This window comes from Sapajus apella, unplaced genomic scaffold, assembly GCF_009761245.1.
Source record: "Sapajus apella isolate SASKATOON/1434 unplaced genomic scaffold, GSC_monkey_1.0 scaffold5, whole genome shotgun sequence".
Taxonomy (NCBI): domain Eukaryota; kingdom Metazoa; phylum Chordata; class Mammalia; order Primates; family Cebidae; genus Sapajus; species Sapajus apella.
The window spans coordinates 47,550,354-47,567,834 of record NW_022436945.1 but is presented as its reverse complement, the minus strand read 5'-3'; the positions used below and the strand labels follow the sequence as shown (position 1 = coordinate 47,567,834).

General features: G+C 37.0%; 1 protein-coding gene across 5 annotated transcripts in view; it reads right to left on the bottom strand.

Moving 5' to 3' along the window:
- Positions 1 to 17,481, bottom strand: part of ADGRL3 (adhesion G protein-coupled receptor L3) — an 844,276-nt gene that overhangs the window by 152,722 nt on the left and 674,073 nt on the right. For all 5 annotated transcript variants that reach the window (XM_032272132.1, XM_032272140.1, XM_032272143.1 and 2 more), the window contains 2 exons: positions 15,015 to 15,118; positions 1,172 to 1,357 (listed from right to left, as the gene is read on the bottom strand). In XM_032272132.1, coding sequence (XP_032128023.1) covers positions 1,172 to 1,357; positions 15,015 to 15,118 — 290 coding nt within the window. The remainder of the gene's footprint in view (positions 1 to 1,171; positions 1,358 to 15,014; positions 15,119 to 17,481) is intronic.

Here is a 17,481-nt window from a genome sequence, read left to right as displayed (position 1 = left end):
AAGGCCCTAAAATTCAGTTTCAATCATTGAACATCTCTACTGCACAAACGCCATTCAGGGAACACATGACATTTGAAGGTAGCTATGCTAATAGGTTTTACCATGGGGTTAATTCACCATGTGATATTTTGTTACATAAACAAATTATATTATTTATACATATATGAAATATATTTTATATTTTTATGTAAATAAATGCCTATTTCATTAATGAAAATATAAACAAAAATTAATAAAATGCATTCTCTCTGAAGTTAACAAAATAATTTTTTTACTTACAATTCAAATTTGCTGGAATCTATTTAAGCTTTTAACATTTTAATGCTAGTGATACAAAATCTGAGTAATTTCAAAATCAAAAGGAAGTCGAAATGAAACTTAATTACTTGCCTTAAGAGTTTTTAAAAAGTTGTATTAAATAGGGTAAATTATCTGAGTTTTAAAATCATCTATAATGGATTAGTAATATCTTCTTCTATAATGTTATATTCTAAAATTCTACTTATTAATTAGACATTTGTATTATTGTTAATTCTCTTTTTTTTTTTTTTGAGATCAGGTCTTGCTCTGTTGCCCAGGCTGGAGTTCAATGGCACGATCTAGGCTCACTGCAACCTCGGCTTCCCAGGTGTAAGTGATTTTCCTGCCTCAGCCACTGGAGTAGCTGGGACTACAAGCATGCACCACCACACCCAGCTAATTTTTATATTTTTTAGTTGAGACGGGGTTTCACCATATTGGCCAGGCTCGTCTCTAACTCCTAGCCTTGTGAGCCGCCTGCCTCAGCCTCCCAAAGTGCTGGGATCACAGGCGTGAGCCACCACGCCTGGCCAATTATCTTAATATAAAAGTTTGAAAGAAAAAAGGAATTGCATTTATCTAAATTGACCCTGTCTGAATTTAGCACACCAGAATAATTGCCATGGAAAACAGAATTATAAATTCAAAATATGTATAGAGAGATTATCATTTATCATTTCTTTAGATTAAGAACCACATAGTTCTATTATTATAATGGAATAACAAGGGAATTGAAAATAACTGTTGATTCTCTTTACAATGATCAGATTCTATAGAAAGAAAAATTAAGCGGTGAAGGTTTTCTGATTCTATCACAACTTTAAAGATATATATACGTATATATCTACACATATATATTTGGGGTCCTTACCTTGTTCAAACTCCGTGCAGCACTATCTTTTCCACCTGGGGTCAAGTTCCGAAGCTGTACATCTAGGAGGCCTACCAGCTGATCCATGGCTCGGACAGAGTAGGTGATGTCCCCAGCATTCAAGTGATTTCTTGTCTGTTCAGCCAGCTCTCTAGCAATGTTGGCAGCTGTCTCACCAGATTTCAACTATAATTTTGAAACAGAATACAAAGGAAAGCGATCTTAAATACTGTTAGTGGTTTCTTCTGACCATCATGTTTGCATGTAATTGTAATCATTGATTCAAGAAATAGTTGTTAAACTCCATCTTCATCTGGAATACATTCTCCAATTTTTCCTGCGAATTCGTATTTTTCTTCAAAACCTGACTTTAAATTTATGTCTTCAGAAAGCTCCTCCTGAGGAAACTTACTTTGAAAAATTATGCTTGCCTTAATTGTCTATTTGGGTGGTTAAGCCTAAGGTTTGCCCTATTATTTTCTCTGTGAGTTTCTAAATTGGACTTTGTTGCGTGTGTGTTGTGAATCCCCAACCGCATTGTAAGTTCTCAGAGGCAAGTACGATTTTCCTTTGTGCCTACTTTAGTACTTAGTTCACAGTACATACTCACCAGCTGCTAAGCTCTGTGAAAATTCTACCAGAAATAAAATCTCTGCTTTCAAAGTGATTTTCATCTTCTTACCAACCGTATAAGGAATTTTGCTTCCAGTATGCTGGGTAGCAAACTATTGCTTAGTTTCTAGTATGTTTTTTTTTCTCTGAAACTACATGCTGATTTTTCAAGTACATTCTACAAGAATTTGTCAAATTGTCAACACTCAAAAAATATTAAAACAAAGACTAATAGCTCATCATCACTTGAACAAATTTGATAGCCATGGGTAATTCAAACATAGGAATATATACTAATTTGTAAGAAAGTTATGGGAAACAAGAAAGAAGAAACAAGAATAAGTGTAATTTCTCAAGTTATAATCTTTATTGTTTTGAAATTAATAAACTAAAACAGGATTATAACACATTTACACTAAATAAATAAAAGTGTACAAAGTAAAAATAAAAAACATTATCTATTTCGCCTCTATATATTCTAACTTTCCAGAGATTATTATTATTTTTCCCTCTTGTTGCCCAGGCTGGAGTGCAGTGGCACAATCTCAGCTCACTGTAACATACGACTTGAGCGTTCAAGGGATTCGATTCTCCTGCCCCAGCCTATGGAGTAGATGGGATTAAAGGCACCTGCCACCATGCCCAGCTAATTTTTGTATTTTTAGTAGAGACGGGGTTTCACCATGTTGGCCAAGGTGGTCTTGAACTCCTGACCTCAGGCGATCCACCCGTCTCAGCCTCCCAAAGTGCTGGGATTATAGGCATGAGCCACTGAGCCTGGCCTTTTTCTTTTTTTCTTTTTTTTTTTTTTTTAGACAGGGTCTCACTGTCACCCAGGCTGAAGTGCAGGGGCACAATCATAGCTCATCATAGCTCACTGTAACCTTGAACACCTGGGCTCAAGGCATCCTCCCAGCTGATCCTTCCAAGTAGCTGGGACTACAGGTGTGTACCCACTATGCCTGGCTTTTTTTTTTTTTTTTTTGGTAGAGATGGGGCTTTTGGTCTCATACTATCCTTCCACTTTGGCCTCCCAAAGCGCTGAGATTATAGCTTTGAGCCACCATGAGTTTGTTAATCATTTCATATGTATCTTTTCAAACTTTAATCTGTCCTACTGTCAGAGGCCTTTAAACCAGAGCGACTCCATCTTGAGTGAGGGCTAGGAAAATGAGGCCGAGACTTGCTGAGATGCATTCGCAGAAGTGAGGCATTCCTGGCCTCTAGGTATTTGTGGTTAAGGGAACAAATTAATAGTGTTTGCTAAACAGACCCAGACTTGGGAGATATTCTGATATCTGGAGAATAAAGGCATTCCTAATTTTGCCATAAAGTTAATAATATTGATTTTTGCAAAATATAGTAATTAAGAAAATTAATCCTTTATTACAAACCCTTGTAGCAGAGCACATCTCCCCAGGTCTTTTTTTATCCTATATATAGATATACAGACCTTGGGCTGGGCACAGTGGCTAACATCTGTAATCTCAGCACTTTGGTAGGCCAAGGCAGGTGGATCATGAGGTCAGGAGTTCGAGACCAGCCTAGCTAATGTGGTGAAACACCATCTTTACTAAAAATACAAAACTTAGCTGGGCATGGCGGCGCATGCCTGTAATCCCAGCTACTCAGAAGGCTGAGGCAGAAGAATTGCTTGAACCCGGGAGGCAGAGGTTGCAGTGAGCTGAGGTCGTGCCACTGCACTCCAGCCTGGGTGACAGAGCAAGACTGCCTCAAAAATAAACCAATAAATAAATAAATAGAAAAAAATACATATATAAGCATTGTACCTAGGGTGGATGCATTCCTCCTCTTAATTTCGGTAACATTCTACTCTGTCTATGGAATAGCTATCCTTTCACCACTGTACTTTCTTAATCAATTTGCTTTTGCTTTTCACTACGGATACACCCTGAATTCTTTCTTGGGCAAGATCCAAGAGCCCTCTCTTGGGGTCTGGATTCAAACCCCTTTCCTATAATACTATTACTATTTACATATATAATAGTGTCATTATGTAAGAAATTATTTTCTTCCCTTTTTTAAAGGCAGTTCAACATAGAACATGGGAACACAAAGAGAAAGCTATTCTCTTTGTAAGTGGTCTCACTAATGAGTATTCACAATGCTAAAAGAGGCACAGCTAAAACTCTTATTTAAATAGGTGGTTATCATGATGTACTTGGATGCTTAGTGTTTGTATCAGAACTGAATGTTAAAGAAACAATAAATAAATTAAACTGATTAGAACACCTAAATTATTTACAATCATATTCTCACATACATAGAAAACACCTAACTCAAAAAGTAAAAAAAAAAAAAAAAAAAAGTTTAAAATCATCAGGTGGTGGCAAGAGTTTGTTTCAACAAATATCACCTCCATAAACTACTATTGGGAGTGTGTATTTGTATTGCTCCTATTAAATTACCATTGTCTATTAAACTTTGACACGTGAAGACTGTGTAACTCAGAAAATCAACCATAAGAAATAATTTCACAGCTACACAAAGAGAAATGTTCAAAGACATTGATTTCAGCTTGTTTATGATAAACAATAGATTATGACTATCAAAATTCTGCAAGCAGATTCATACCCTGGAATTTTTTTTAATTAAAATAAATTAATTAAGCCAGTCAAACTTGGCAGTGAGTGGGTTGTACAACAAGTCCATTGACACTAATGTTAATAAATCTGATAATCTACTACCATCTGGCCAGCCCATACCATGAAATATTACCCAACCGTTTAAAATTACGAAGGGATCAATAATGTTAACATTAATCTTCAGGATATATTGTTGAGTTAAAATAAATGCAGATATAAGTTATTTATATATATGCTAATAAATATTTGCATGCTATTGAGAAATAGAAACATACTACATAAATAATTGTAAATATGCTATTTGTAAAAAAAGAAATAATATATACAATATTTTTAGTTTTCTATAGATGTGTATTTCTATATATTTCAACACATAGAACAAAGTCTAAAAAGTGAGAATCAAAGGAGAAATCCTTACCTATAATGTTAAAATTTTACATGAAGAATATGTTAAACAACTATTATATGATCAATACTTTCTAGAATTTCTTTTTGTGGTTGTTGTTTTCTTTTTTTTTTTTTTTAGACGGAGTCTCCCTCTGTCTCTGAGGCTGGAGTGCAGTGGCATGACCTTGGCTCGCCCCAACCAAGATTCTTGTGCCTGGGTCTCCCAAGTAGCTGGGATTACAGGTGCATGCCGCCATGCCCAGCCAATTTTTGTATTTTCAGTAGAGATTAGGTTAGGCTGGTCTAAAACTCCTGACCTCAAGCCATCTGCCTGCCTTGAACTCCCAAAGTGCTGGGATCACATGCATGAGCTACTGTGCCCAACCAACTTTCTAGAAATTCTTAAAATAGAAAATATCAGGACTGACTATAAGAAATTTGTAAAATATGGTCAGGGTCTTTATACGTAAAATGCCTGTAAGACTAAATGGAATACATTATAGGTTTCAAGGATAAGTACGTAACAAATTCAATGTAGATCAAAAGTAGCATTCATGGCCCACTGGTGGGTCATGAAAGTACTTTTAAGTGTTTATAAAATGATGTAAATGTGCTTAAAATCCATACATTTCAATTTCTACACATAAATGGGGGTTGCTTACTGAAAATATAGTAAATCAAGTAACAAATTCTAAAATTCATTATTCATTAGTTAATTTAGTGAGATGTGAGTATATCGTAAGTATTCAAATTCAATATTCCGTTAAGAAGTCTGGATATCTGATACAAATGATTGGTAACTTTGTAAAGCTCCCCCACTGAGCATAGGAATATCCAGAGAGGTGGAATTCCTATAGTTTTCCAAAGGGACATGATTTTAATTAATGTGCCTTTCATAGTGCCTTGCAGGTTATAATATTTCACTTATTATATTCTTATGATAATGAATATATTTGTAGAATCACTATTCTTCTATTTTGTTAATCACGGGTTCCTGTGTAATCTTTTTTTTTTTTTAATTATTGTTTCCTTCTCAGTCTTTGTCACCACACAATATCCTTTCTATAAGAAAGAAGTCAGAGTTAGATGGACCTCTGAAGTTTTATTATTCACTTAAATGCACCATGGTGACAAAAGTTTGAGATTTACTAAATTAGGTAATCTGTTTTCTTCATTAACACAATATCTTCAAAACTAAAGATACAAGTATTGACTTTCATTATATCTATTGGTGATCATTATGAATAGCAAAATTGGTCATGATATAGAGAAAAAAATGAAATAATGGTACTGGTATTTTCATACTGTAATTCTGTTTCTTTTTTTTTTTTCTGTGTAGCTATACAAGCATAGTTTTCAATATTAATTATTACATTATTGGAGTGGGAAATGAAAAAGTAGAAAAAAAAGACCTATGTAATTCCCTTATATAAAATTTATTGAGATCAAAGGGCAGAAAAAAAGAAAAAAAATTAAACATTTTCTTTATATGCAGTAATGAAAAAATTGAGAATGTAGATGACCAATAAGTCAAAATTTAATTGTTCTCATTACAAAAGATAGTAATGAAGGCCAGGCATGGTGGCTTATGACTGTAATCCTAACACTTTGGGAGCCTGAGGTGGGTGGATGACTTGACCTCAGAAGTTCAAGACCAGTCTGGGCAACATGGTAAAACCCCATCCCTACAAAAAAAAAAAAAAAAAAACACAAAAAATAGCCAGGCAAATTAATCCACCTATATATGTGTCAACAACAGTGCAGTTTTGTAAAGCAGTAAGTAAAATAAGAAAATCCCTACTGGATTCTCTTAAAAATAGCAACTATATGTTAGCATTTAGCAAGTGTTATTTTTTTTTTTTTATGAAGAATAAACAATTCTTTAAAAGAGCCCTGAAACTCAATGTTTACAACAAAAATGTTGGAAGGAATAAAACTGAAGTGCATATAGGTTATACAAATATTTGTAGGCTGGGTATGGTGGCTCACACATATAATCCTGGCACTTTGGGAGGCCAAGGCAGGAGGATCACTTGAGCTCAGGAGATAGACACCAGCCTGGGCAACATAGGGAAACCCCATGTCTACAAAATTAAAAGAAAAATTTCTCAGGGACCACAGTGGTCCCTGCTACTTGAGGGATTGAGGTGGGAGAATGGCTTCATTCTGGGAGGTTGAGATTATAGTGAGTAATGGCCATGCCACTGTACTCCAGCCTGGGTGACAGAGCAAGACTTGTCTTTAAAAAATAAATGAATAAATACATTTGTAGTAAAAATATGAAAAGTATCTTTTTAAGCTAAAATAAAAACGAGCTATAACAAATTATTTTCTGATTCTCTCTTCTTTTTTTCTTTTCTTTCTTTTTTTTTTTTTTTTCCTTTTCTGTTTCCCAAGCTGGAGTGCAGCAGCACAAACACAGCTAACTGCAGCCTAGAACTCCTGGCCTCAAGCAGTCCCCCTGCTTCAGCTTCCCAAGTAGCTGGAACTACAGGCCCTCTCTTCATCTTAAAGTGAATAAATCATAGCAAAGTTTTTCATTCTTTCAACAACCCTTTGAGCACTTGTTATTTCCTAAGGAAATAAAGATGAATTGTATACAGCTCTTGCCCTCAAGAAGCTGCATTCTACCAACTGGGTAGGGTACATAAAAGATGATGTCAGCTCAACAATTCAGTTGTTGTTGCAGAAATGTGTATGTGGTATTATGGAAGCACAGAACACCTGGAAAGATGAGGAAGAGCAAGAAGAAGTAACCACCAAGTTAAATCTTAAAAGTTAAGTTGAGGAATATCAGGTACAATGGAATACTAACGGGTGCCATTGAGAGGAAAGAGTAAGCCAAGAATACAATACATAAAAAGAAAGGTCTAGAATAACCGTGGTTTGGGTAGGCATAGTACTAGATACAACAAGAAAAAAAAACATTTTTCATACCTTCAGAATCCAAAATTGCTACCTGTATATATGTGTGTTTGTATCTAGCTATTTCCATCCACTTGTCTATCCATCTATTATGTCAATGATTGCTCATTCAGTCTATATATTCATTTGTTCTTTGATGAACATTTGAATCTCTATAGTCCTGAGCTAAGGTCTGGGGATACAGTGTTGAATAAAATGCTTTCTAATAGGAAGGGGCTTATATGCTAGCCATGGAAAGAGTTATTAACAATTGAACTGTACAAATATATAATTTTAATTTCATTGAGAGCAGTACAGAATCCCAGTGTGGTAGAGTAGTTTGAAGACATTTTAACCTGGTGTATGTGATTAGGGAATAATTTAGGAAATGCTTCTCTGAGGAAGAATGTTAATTTGAAATGAAATATAAAGAAGAAATTAGATTGGGATGTGGGGAGGGGCCTCCAGGCAGAGGGAACAGCTTGTAGGGGGGAGGAGCACCGAATCTTAGGGAAACCGCACAAAGGGCGCCATATCTGGAGTTCAGGCAGCTGAGGAGGTGAGCAAGGAGAAGATTAAGTAGTTCTGGTTTAGAAGTCATGATGAAGATTTGGGGAATTATGTTAAGAACAATGGGAAGGTCCTGAAGAGCTTAAATAGGATCCCTTTTATAAAGGTTTGCATTTGAAGTCAAATTCAGGGGAAAGGACTGGAGAGCCCAGGAGTGAATGAAAGGAGATAAGGGTGAGGAGAAATTGCAATGGATTGGGGTAGTGGGCATGGAGAGAAGTGAAAAGCGGTGGGCTGCCCTGAGAGAAACTTACAAGTGCACCCAACAGGACTAATGTCTGAATGGGTGCGGGAGGGAAAGGAAAGGGAGGCACCAAGGGCCATCCTTGGGTTTCTGGTTTTCCTAACTCCATAGCGGTGCCATTAACTGGATTCTCCCATAGCTGCTCCCAATTCAGTTTCATAGCCACATTTTCTGACCAGCTGTCACTGCCCACATCCTCTCCAGCGGCATCCAAAGTGAATCTCTTTCTGATCACCCTGTTTACTTCTCTCACTCCAGTTATTGTGGACTATAATGATCTTATTTTCATACAAAAATATATGTTGAATGTGCCTCAGGTTTTCTATGCACATAGGCAGGGCTGAAATACATTTATTCCACATGTCATACCGTAAAGGCCTTACTAACTTCTTTTACTAAATTCTACTAGAATTTTTATCAGAAGTAAGCACGTACATACTGAGAAATTTTATGAATTTTGTGAGGATTAGTAAATTAATGCCTGTATTGATATGGTGGGATTATATCTAGGACGTGAATCAAAGAAGGAAAACCCTGTGGCTTTAGTTAAAAATAATTATGACAGAAACAGATAACATTTTAAATTCTGATACAAGTAAAAACAATTACTAAAAAATCAGCATTGAGGTTCTAACATATCAACCACTAACCAGGGGCCAAAACAATTTATGAAGGAATTACACAGTGTTGAAGTACATAGCTACCATTTCTTTGAAAGGTCTACCTATTTTGCTATAAATCTGAGTCAAGTGGGTATATAAGCAACAAAATGCTTCTATCTTACAATTAGATGCAAGTTAAATAAGTCTAAAATTTTGGAATTGCCACCCATCTCTGACAAAATAAAGAAGCAATTTACTTTCATTTCATGCTAGATCTAAGGAAGTTAAAATGGGGAATTTAAGATTACAGGGGACAGAATTCAACCTAGTTTCTAGGGGAAATAACTGGCTTATGTAGTAAAATAGCAACATTATTTCTAGATTTTCACATCCTTCTTCTTTAGAAAGTACAGGAATAACCTCACATTATCTGAAAATCTGTTAGCAACTTGTTTACAAACAGAAAAAAGAGGCACTTTGGTTTGTTAGAAATAGGAAGAGACTATTCTCAGTTATAATATAGGCAATTCTTTTTCACGTAACAGTGGGATCAGGCAATGGAGTAGAAAGCTGACTTCACTTTGCATGCAAATAATAAGGAATCGACACAGAACTATACCACCACCAAACTTTAAGTGAAAAAATACAGGTGAAATTATAAAGCACAATGCATTACTTAAAAATATGCAAAATACTATTTTTTCTTTTTGAAAAACTGAGTGCAATCTGGAGATCAAGCTGAGGCCAGAGACTACAATTTTATAGCAGACATTGAGATAGGTGAGAAATGGGATATTTTGCCACATATGTTCCAGGAAGCATGGCTCTGAGCCAACTTGCTGGCTTTCAGTAAAAACTGGAAACTGTTTTTAAAACACTAATTTGAAGACATATCTATCTTCCAACGTATTTAGATACGTATATAGATATGTATGTAGGCGTCTATCTGCCTATTCATTTATCCTTCCACCTACTTTTCCATCCACTCATCCATCCACTCAGCTACATCCATCAATACTTCCCTCTACCCGCCTACCGGCCTTCCTTTTCCTCTCCCTCTCCCTCTCCTTTGCTTTATCTTGTTGTTGGGGTAAAGGTCCCCTTTGGACAACTTATCATTTTCTCCTTTCTCTTCTGTACAAATTGCGTTTTTGTATTAAATCTCATCTTTATGCATGTATTCCAGCTAGTTTATTTGCAACAGATTCCTTTGTGATATCCTAACTTTAAAAATTTACGTTGTTTCTAGTGAAAAGAAATCCACTCTTTAGTGTCACACGGAATTAAATCTCTAACTTCACCAGCATATAAGCGGCCCAAATTCATTTGTGAGTTGAAACCATCAAGAGTCTTTGCCTGTTTTATCCCATCTGGTCTGATTGCTGGGGGAAAAAATGTAATTCATGTTTTCACGAAAATGTAAATGTAAATGTAAAATTTCCTTGTTTGAACTAACGTCAAAAACTTGATTCATTTTCTTAGGTATAATTGCTACCTACGCTAACTACAATGGTGATGACATACAGCGAGCACCTGCTGATAATAAAAATTAATGATTGACTCCATTTCACAGATGGGGAAACTGATCCAGAGGTTAATGACATGTCCACCCCAACTCAATTATTAAGATCCTCAGGTCAGTGCTCTTTCCTTCCATGTCCTCAGGAGTTCTCCATAGGCACTGTAAAGATGAGAAACAAGTTGTTGTGGTCTGAATGTTTGTGTCCCTTGAAAAATTCACGTGTTAAAATGTAATCCTCTGTGTGATAGTGTTAAGTGGTGGGGCCTCTGGGAAGTGGTTACGTCAGGAGGGAATAGTCTTAATGACTGAGATTGGTGCCCTTATAAATGAGGCCCGCGAGAGCTGTCCCTTACACTATATGAGGATTAAGTGAGAAGGTGCTGCCAATGAACGAGAAAGCAGGCCCTCACCAGACAAAGGATCTGCTGGCACCCTGACCTTGGACTTTCCAGCCTCCAGAACCATGGCAAATATACTTCTGCTGTTTATAAGCTATCTCATCTATGGTTTTTTGGTTTGTTTAACCATAAACTATAGCAGCCCAAATGGACTGAGACAGAAATGGTTCACCCTTCACAGTACATTTCATTCACAAGATCCCTGAGAAGAAGAAAACTACAGTTTAAACTACACACACACACACACACACACACACACACACACACACACACATATTTTTTTTTTGCATGTGTATATTATTATTATTATTTTTTTTTCATTTTCATTTCCATTGGGGGTAAAAAGCGTCCTTTTGCTTTAAAAGTTTGAAATTCACAGAACTATACTGGCAGCAGGGGGAGAGTAGCCGGAAGAATGAAACATTAAAGATATCTATTTTACTTCAATTTTTCAACATGGCAGAAAAAAATCAGTGGCAGTAAAGGAGAGAGGTAGGAAATAAGAGCAGAGATGAGGGGAAAAGGAAATCAAAGAGGGAGGAGAGGGGAGGGAAGGGGCAAAGGGTAGAGAAGGAGATTGTGATACAGGAGTTAAAAAGAAATTATTTAGGCTGATAGTGAGGGTAAGGAAGTCCTCAGTAAGATTTTCCTTTTCATGAAAAGCAGCCCCAAAGTCATTTATTTTCTAACAAAGTGTAGCCTGTAAAATTGAGCTGCAGAGATAGAAAGGCAAACTAGAAGCTTGCACAGATGAATGCTGGCAGCTGTGACAACAGGAAAAGGCTACCTGGAACTAGGCATGTTCAAAATGGGGGCTCCATCTTTCCTTCTCTTTCTCAGCCATGTGTACAGTAAGGAGCGGACAACATGGCCTGGCCAAGTGGAAAACCCATTTGCATAACAAGATTAGGGTGTCTGGGTGAAGTGGTTCACACCTATAATCCTAGCACTTCGGGAAGCCCAGGTGGGTGGACAGCCTGAGCCCAGGAGTTTGAGACCAGCCTGGGAAACATGGTGAAACTTCATCTCTACTAAAATACGAAAAATTAGCCAGGTGTGGTGGCATGTGCCTGTAGTCCCAGCTTCGAGAGGCTGAGGCAGAAGAACTGCTTGAACCGGGGAGGCAGAGGTTGCAGTGAGCCAAGATTGTGCCACTGCATTCCAGCCTGGGAGACAGAGGGAGACTTCCTTTAAAAAAAAAAAAAAAAAAAAAAAAAAAGATTAGGGTGGGGTGGCTAGCCTTCCCAGCAGGCTATGTAAATGTCACACCTGGTTCAGCCAATCCTGGGCCCTACACAAATCAGACACTGTCTCTTCAAGCCAGCCTATAAAATTTGGTGCACTCCCAATCCGGGCCAGAATTCCCATTCTGGAGTCCCTGTATCTCTCAGAAGAGAGAGAGCTGTTCTCCTTTCTCTTCTTTTGCCTATTAAACCTACGATCCTAAACTCATTTCTTGTGTGTGTCTGTAATCTTCTTGGTTCTAGATGATGAGCCATGGGTATTTACCCCAGGCAACAATGCTGATTCAATGGGAAATGGAAGAGGGGTGAGAGACGGGAGTGGAGAAAAGCCAAGGACTGTGTTGGGTACCTTTCATTTGCTAGTTCAGGGCTACTCTCTACCCTCCTTCATCTTGCCTTCTGCCCTACCAGGAGGACTTATATGACAGTCATTAAGTGTGTCCTTCTTTGGCTTCTGGTTGGGTTTGCCCAGAGGGGTGGCTTGGTGGGTAAATGGAGGGCAGAGGCAGGTAGGTCAGGGTATTCATTCTCCCGGGTTCCTTTCTGAAAGGCCACCTGGGGCTAGGCTGTGTCTCTTGCCTTAAGATCATCTTTCTTTCCCAGGACAAAGTGCTCCTTATTTTTGGTCACTCCTTTGATCCAGCACCCTACAGGCCTGGAGTTGGGAACAGCTTCTCCCCTTCTACAAGCTCCTGTTCAATCCCCTGCAGTTTGCCTTTACTGCTCAATACCATCATAAATAAAATCTTCTCAGGTGTTCCATCTGTGTGGACCTTGGTACTACACAGCTATCACAATGAGAGGAAGGAGATGAGAAAAGGGGTACATTCTATGAAAGACAGTCTGGGGAAAAGGGAGATAAAATATAGATAAATAATCCTACGAACGTTACAACAGATTCTTAGAAGTTTTCATTACTAACATTTAAAAGTGTTGGAGTTTTGTGGTAAAGAAACCTGCTCAACTATAACTTATATACATATTTGGAGGCATAAAGAACACGACTAAGTAAAAGGGGTAGGCAGAGTGCAGAGGGACAGCATAGGTAACTGAGGGTAAGGATAAGAAGCCAATTATAAGCTCTCCATGGTTTAGCCAGTGTTGTGGTTAAGCATGATGTCTTCATGAAGGTGGTCTTGGCTAAAATACCAGCTCCGCCACTGACCTTGGACAAGTCACATAAACTGATTCAGAGTGCCCAAAAGCCTCTTGTTATACTTTTTAAGATTTTATAAACTTCTGAGTAATCAATCTAAGGTTTTTTTATTTTTTTTAGTAAATTCCAAACACCTAAGTTCTTTAAGTTTAACATAATGATCACATAACATAGTTTTATAGATTCTATAGGATTAAACAAAAATACGCTGGAAGAATAGGAGGTATTTTTTACAAAACAAAAACATCCTGTCCGTAAATCAAACGGATAACAGCTCTCTGGTCTTTGAAAGGAATTATCTTTTGTCCTAAGATTAGCTGGGCTGCAGAGGAAAGAAAAGAATTAAGCATCATTATCAGTTAAAGTCACCTCATAATTTCTACAATAAAATGGTCCAACTATATTCAGAAATTATCATGAAAACATTCAGCCTCCTAGAAGAATTTTTATTGAATTTATATTAACCCCTGGGCTAAGTATCTAGGGACTGTTTTTAAAGAATTGCTAATGTAAGGAGATATGCTACTGATCTCTTAATCTGATCACATCCAGCAAGAGTTATTTGCCCTGGGGTCTGAGCTACATTGTAATAAAATCAAAGGACATAAAAACTGTGGCAGGAGCAGTGCTGAAATTGGAGAAGCATCATTATGAATAGCAACAAGTATGGAGATGCATATGTAAGAGGGTAACTAGAGTCAATATAACCACTATTCTTCCATGATTTAGGATAAATAGATAGTTATGGCTCATCTGCTAAATGATCTACTGGGTAGATATTTATGGATTATTATACAGTATATTATTGAGGATAAGTCTGGTTAAAAACAAATAGAGAAAAGAGCAAATGGCACAGGCAGGCTTTTAGTAAGGCCATCATTTGTAATATTTCTCGGGAAAAATCTCTCTCAGAAATTCCTCAGCATAGCTAATGTGCCATAGAAGGACTCTCCATTTTAGGAGTGCATAAATCCACATAAATTGCTATAATAAGGATTCATCCCATAACCCTTTTGGCATAAATGCACATCTGGTCTCTGTTTGTAATGAAATCAATTCAAAGCCCCACAGTGCATTAATAATGAAAATGTTCAACATATTGCAACCAAATAAGCCCTGCAAATTTGAGTCTGCAAGATCCTGTCACACATGTGTATACTTTTAACACTGATAAATGATTAGGTTACAGAACACTTATCAGATGGCTTAAGATTCCAAAGGTAGACTTTTAAAAATTGTAATTGTTTCCACAGGAAAACCCATATGTATGTATGCTAGAAACTTTTACTTGCTTAATTTAAAATGCCTCTTGGACTTTTATATCTGTAGTTCACAATACCATAGAATTTTTATTAATAATAAAATTATTATAAGCAACATAAGAGGAAATTCATGGATTTGCACTTTAAAAACTACTAAACTCTAGAATTAGCTCATAACATATTAGAGGTTGTCATAAATGTGACATTAAATTAAAATGGTAGAATTTTTCTATGTGGATTTTAAAAGAATTCTTGACTGTTTTGTTTCCAACAGTTATCATCAACAATAGATGATACAATTTTAGCAAAGACTTTCTTGTCAGTCACAAGGTTTACCTTCTGTGTTATATGATTGACCCAAGGAGAAGAACAGTTGCTGAGATCGGGTCCTTGGGGATCCCAAATTCCATCAGGAGCAAGGCACAGATAAGTTGATACACCTGTAATAATGAGAGAAATGTATCTGTTTGTTTTTCTTAGAATGACTTCACATCCATGGTATATTTAAATATGGGCAAAGATAAAAAAGAGATAATTAAATTGACATAATGTTTATTAAAACACCAGATACAATGTCAGGCAAGCATTTAGCACTGGAGAAATACAGTACTCCAAACAAAAACATACAAGATGTTTGAAGCACCTGTGGCAGCCATACTAGGTATGGGAACAGTTTTTAAAGAATTTCATGTATGAGATGACATGGTATGTGCCTCCATGGAGCTTAATGCTTGACTTTATAGAGGCAACGTAGCAGCTAAGTCTTAAAGGAATCAGCGTGCAGGTTTTCAGGAAAAAAAGAAGGTGGAAAAGGATATTCCAGATAGGGAAACATATGCTCTTTGGAAAACTTCCAGTTTTTTTGAACTGGTTCTACTGGATTGGGGAGTTGTATTTATTGAAACTGGAAAAGTAGACCAGATCATAAACTCCCTTGTCTATCATTTGTGGGTGCTGAAAATCAATGGGAATATTAAAAGAGGAGATAGATGATAAGCAAATTTAAGTTTCCGAAAGATATCTCTGGTGGGAAGATGGAAGATGAATTTGAGAGGGTGATGTGGAGTGATGGTGAGGAGGCTATCACAATAACTCAAGTGAAAGACTGTAGAGGTCTACACAAAGGCATAACAGGATGGATAGAGAGGGGTAAAAATAAGATGGCAGTGTGTTGACAGTAACCCATGAGGGCTTCAGAAAATATCTTTTCCAGTTGCCACAGAAAAATCACATTTCTGTAGTGCAAAGTGTTTTCAAATAAAGTGTTTCGCTAATCTTCAAAACAAAATAATAGCCCCCTGCCTGCAGCAGGGGCCTATTATTATATCTCATTTAGAAGTAAAGAAACTGAGGCCCAGAACTGAGGAAACAGCTAAGAAAGAAGGTGGATTCCAACTGTTCTCTGATTCCAGTATCACAAGAAACTTTACAAATAGTCTCCCTCCTTTTCCTAAAGAAAATAAATATTTTTAAATATTTTAAAATATTTTTCTAGAAAAATGTGTATTTTTTATAAAAACCATGATACCTTTTGGTCTTCCCACTCACCATTTCCTATACCATGAAATCCGAAATGATATACCCATATCAGAACTTTCTAAGAAAAACTTCTTTCCTTAAAGTTCCAAATCAATAATACCCAAGAATGTTGGGTAACATGCATTGTGAATTTCTCTTATATACATATTTTAGAGAATAATGAAAATGTGCCAAGTATTCATTTATGAATACCAATGTATGTAACAATAAGAAAATCAGAATACCTTTGTCTTAAACATAATAAATAATATGATTACATGTGAAGATATTATGAATATTAATAATAAAATAGGCAAGCAAGGCCAGGCACAGTGGCTCACACCTGTAATCCCAGCACTTTGGGAGGCCGAGGTGGGTGGATGATGTAAGGTCAGGAGTTTGAGACAAGCCTGGCCAATATGGTGAAAAATACAAAAGAAGTTAGCCTGGCGTGGTGGTGGGTGCATGTAATTCCAGGTACTTGGGAAGCTGAGGCTGGAGAATTGCTCGAATCCATGAGGTGGAGGTTGCAGTGAGCCAAGATCATACCACTGCACTCCAGCCTGGGCAATAGAGTGGGACTCCAACCTAAAAAAAAAAAAAAAAAAAAAAAAAAAAAAAGGCCAGGAAGAATTGAGTTCCTCTTTATCCCCTAGAGGAAACAACGCAGAATTGTTCTCTAGTGGGTGCCTCAGTGAGTGCCAGCTTGACTCCTGAAGCATGGTCCCTGACAGTGTTAAGAGCTTTGACCACTCACTAGAGGACAACTACAATGGCTGATAAAAAGGACAGTCAAATTTTCTCTTTTGTTACATGTTAGGTCTTTTCCATGATAATCTTCTAATATAGAAGTCCTCGATCCCATTTTCTGCAATCAATATCTGTTGGTTGATGGCAAGCGTGAGACTAACTCCCAGCAATCACGTGATCCCCTCTGGACTGCTGCATAGGAAAGCTGAGCCTCTGGAGTAGCCAGAACGTCTGCAGCCTAACTTTACCTCTAGCCAGAGGCCTGAAACTATGGGGGCAGAGTGCAGATCTCACAGGTTACCTGCGACTTAATCAGGTTGCTTATTCAAACTCTAGAAACTATGTAGGTTTACATTGCAATTTAGCCAAGTTCAGAATTTAGTCAAAGGCGAGGTAATAAAATATGTTGTAACTAAAAGAAAGAGAGAAAGAAAGAAGAGAGAAAAAAAAAAAAGAAAGAAAGAAAGAAGAAAGAAAGAAGAAAGAAAGAAGGAAGGAAGGAAGGAAGGAAGGAAGGAAGGAAGGAAGGAAGGAA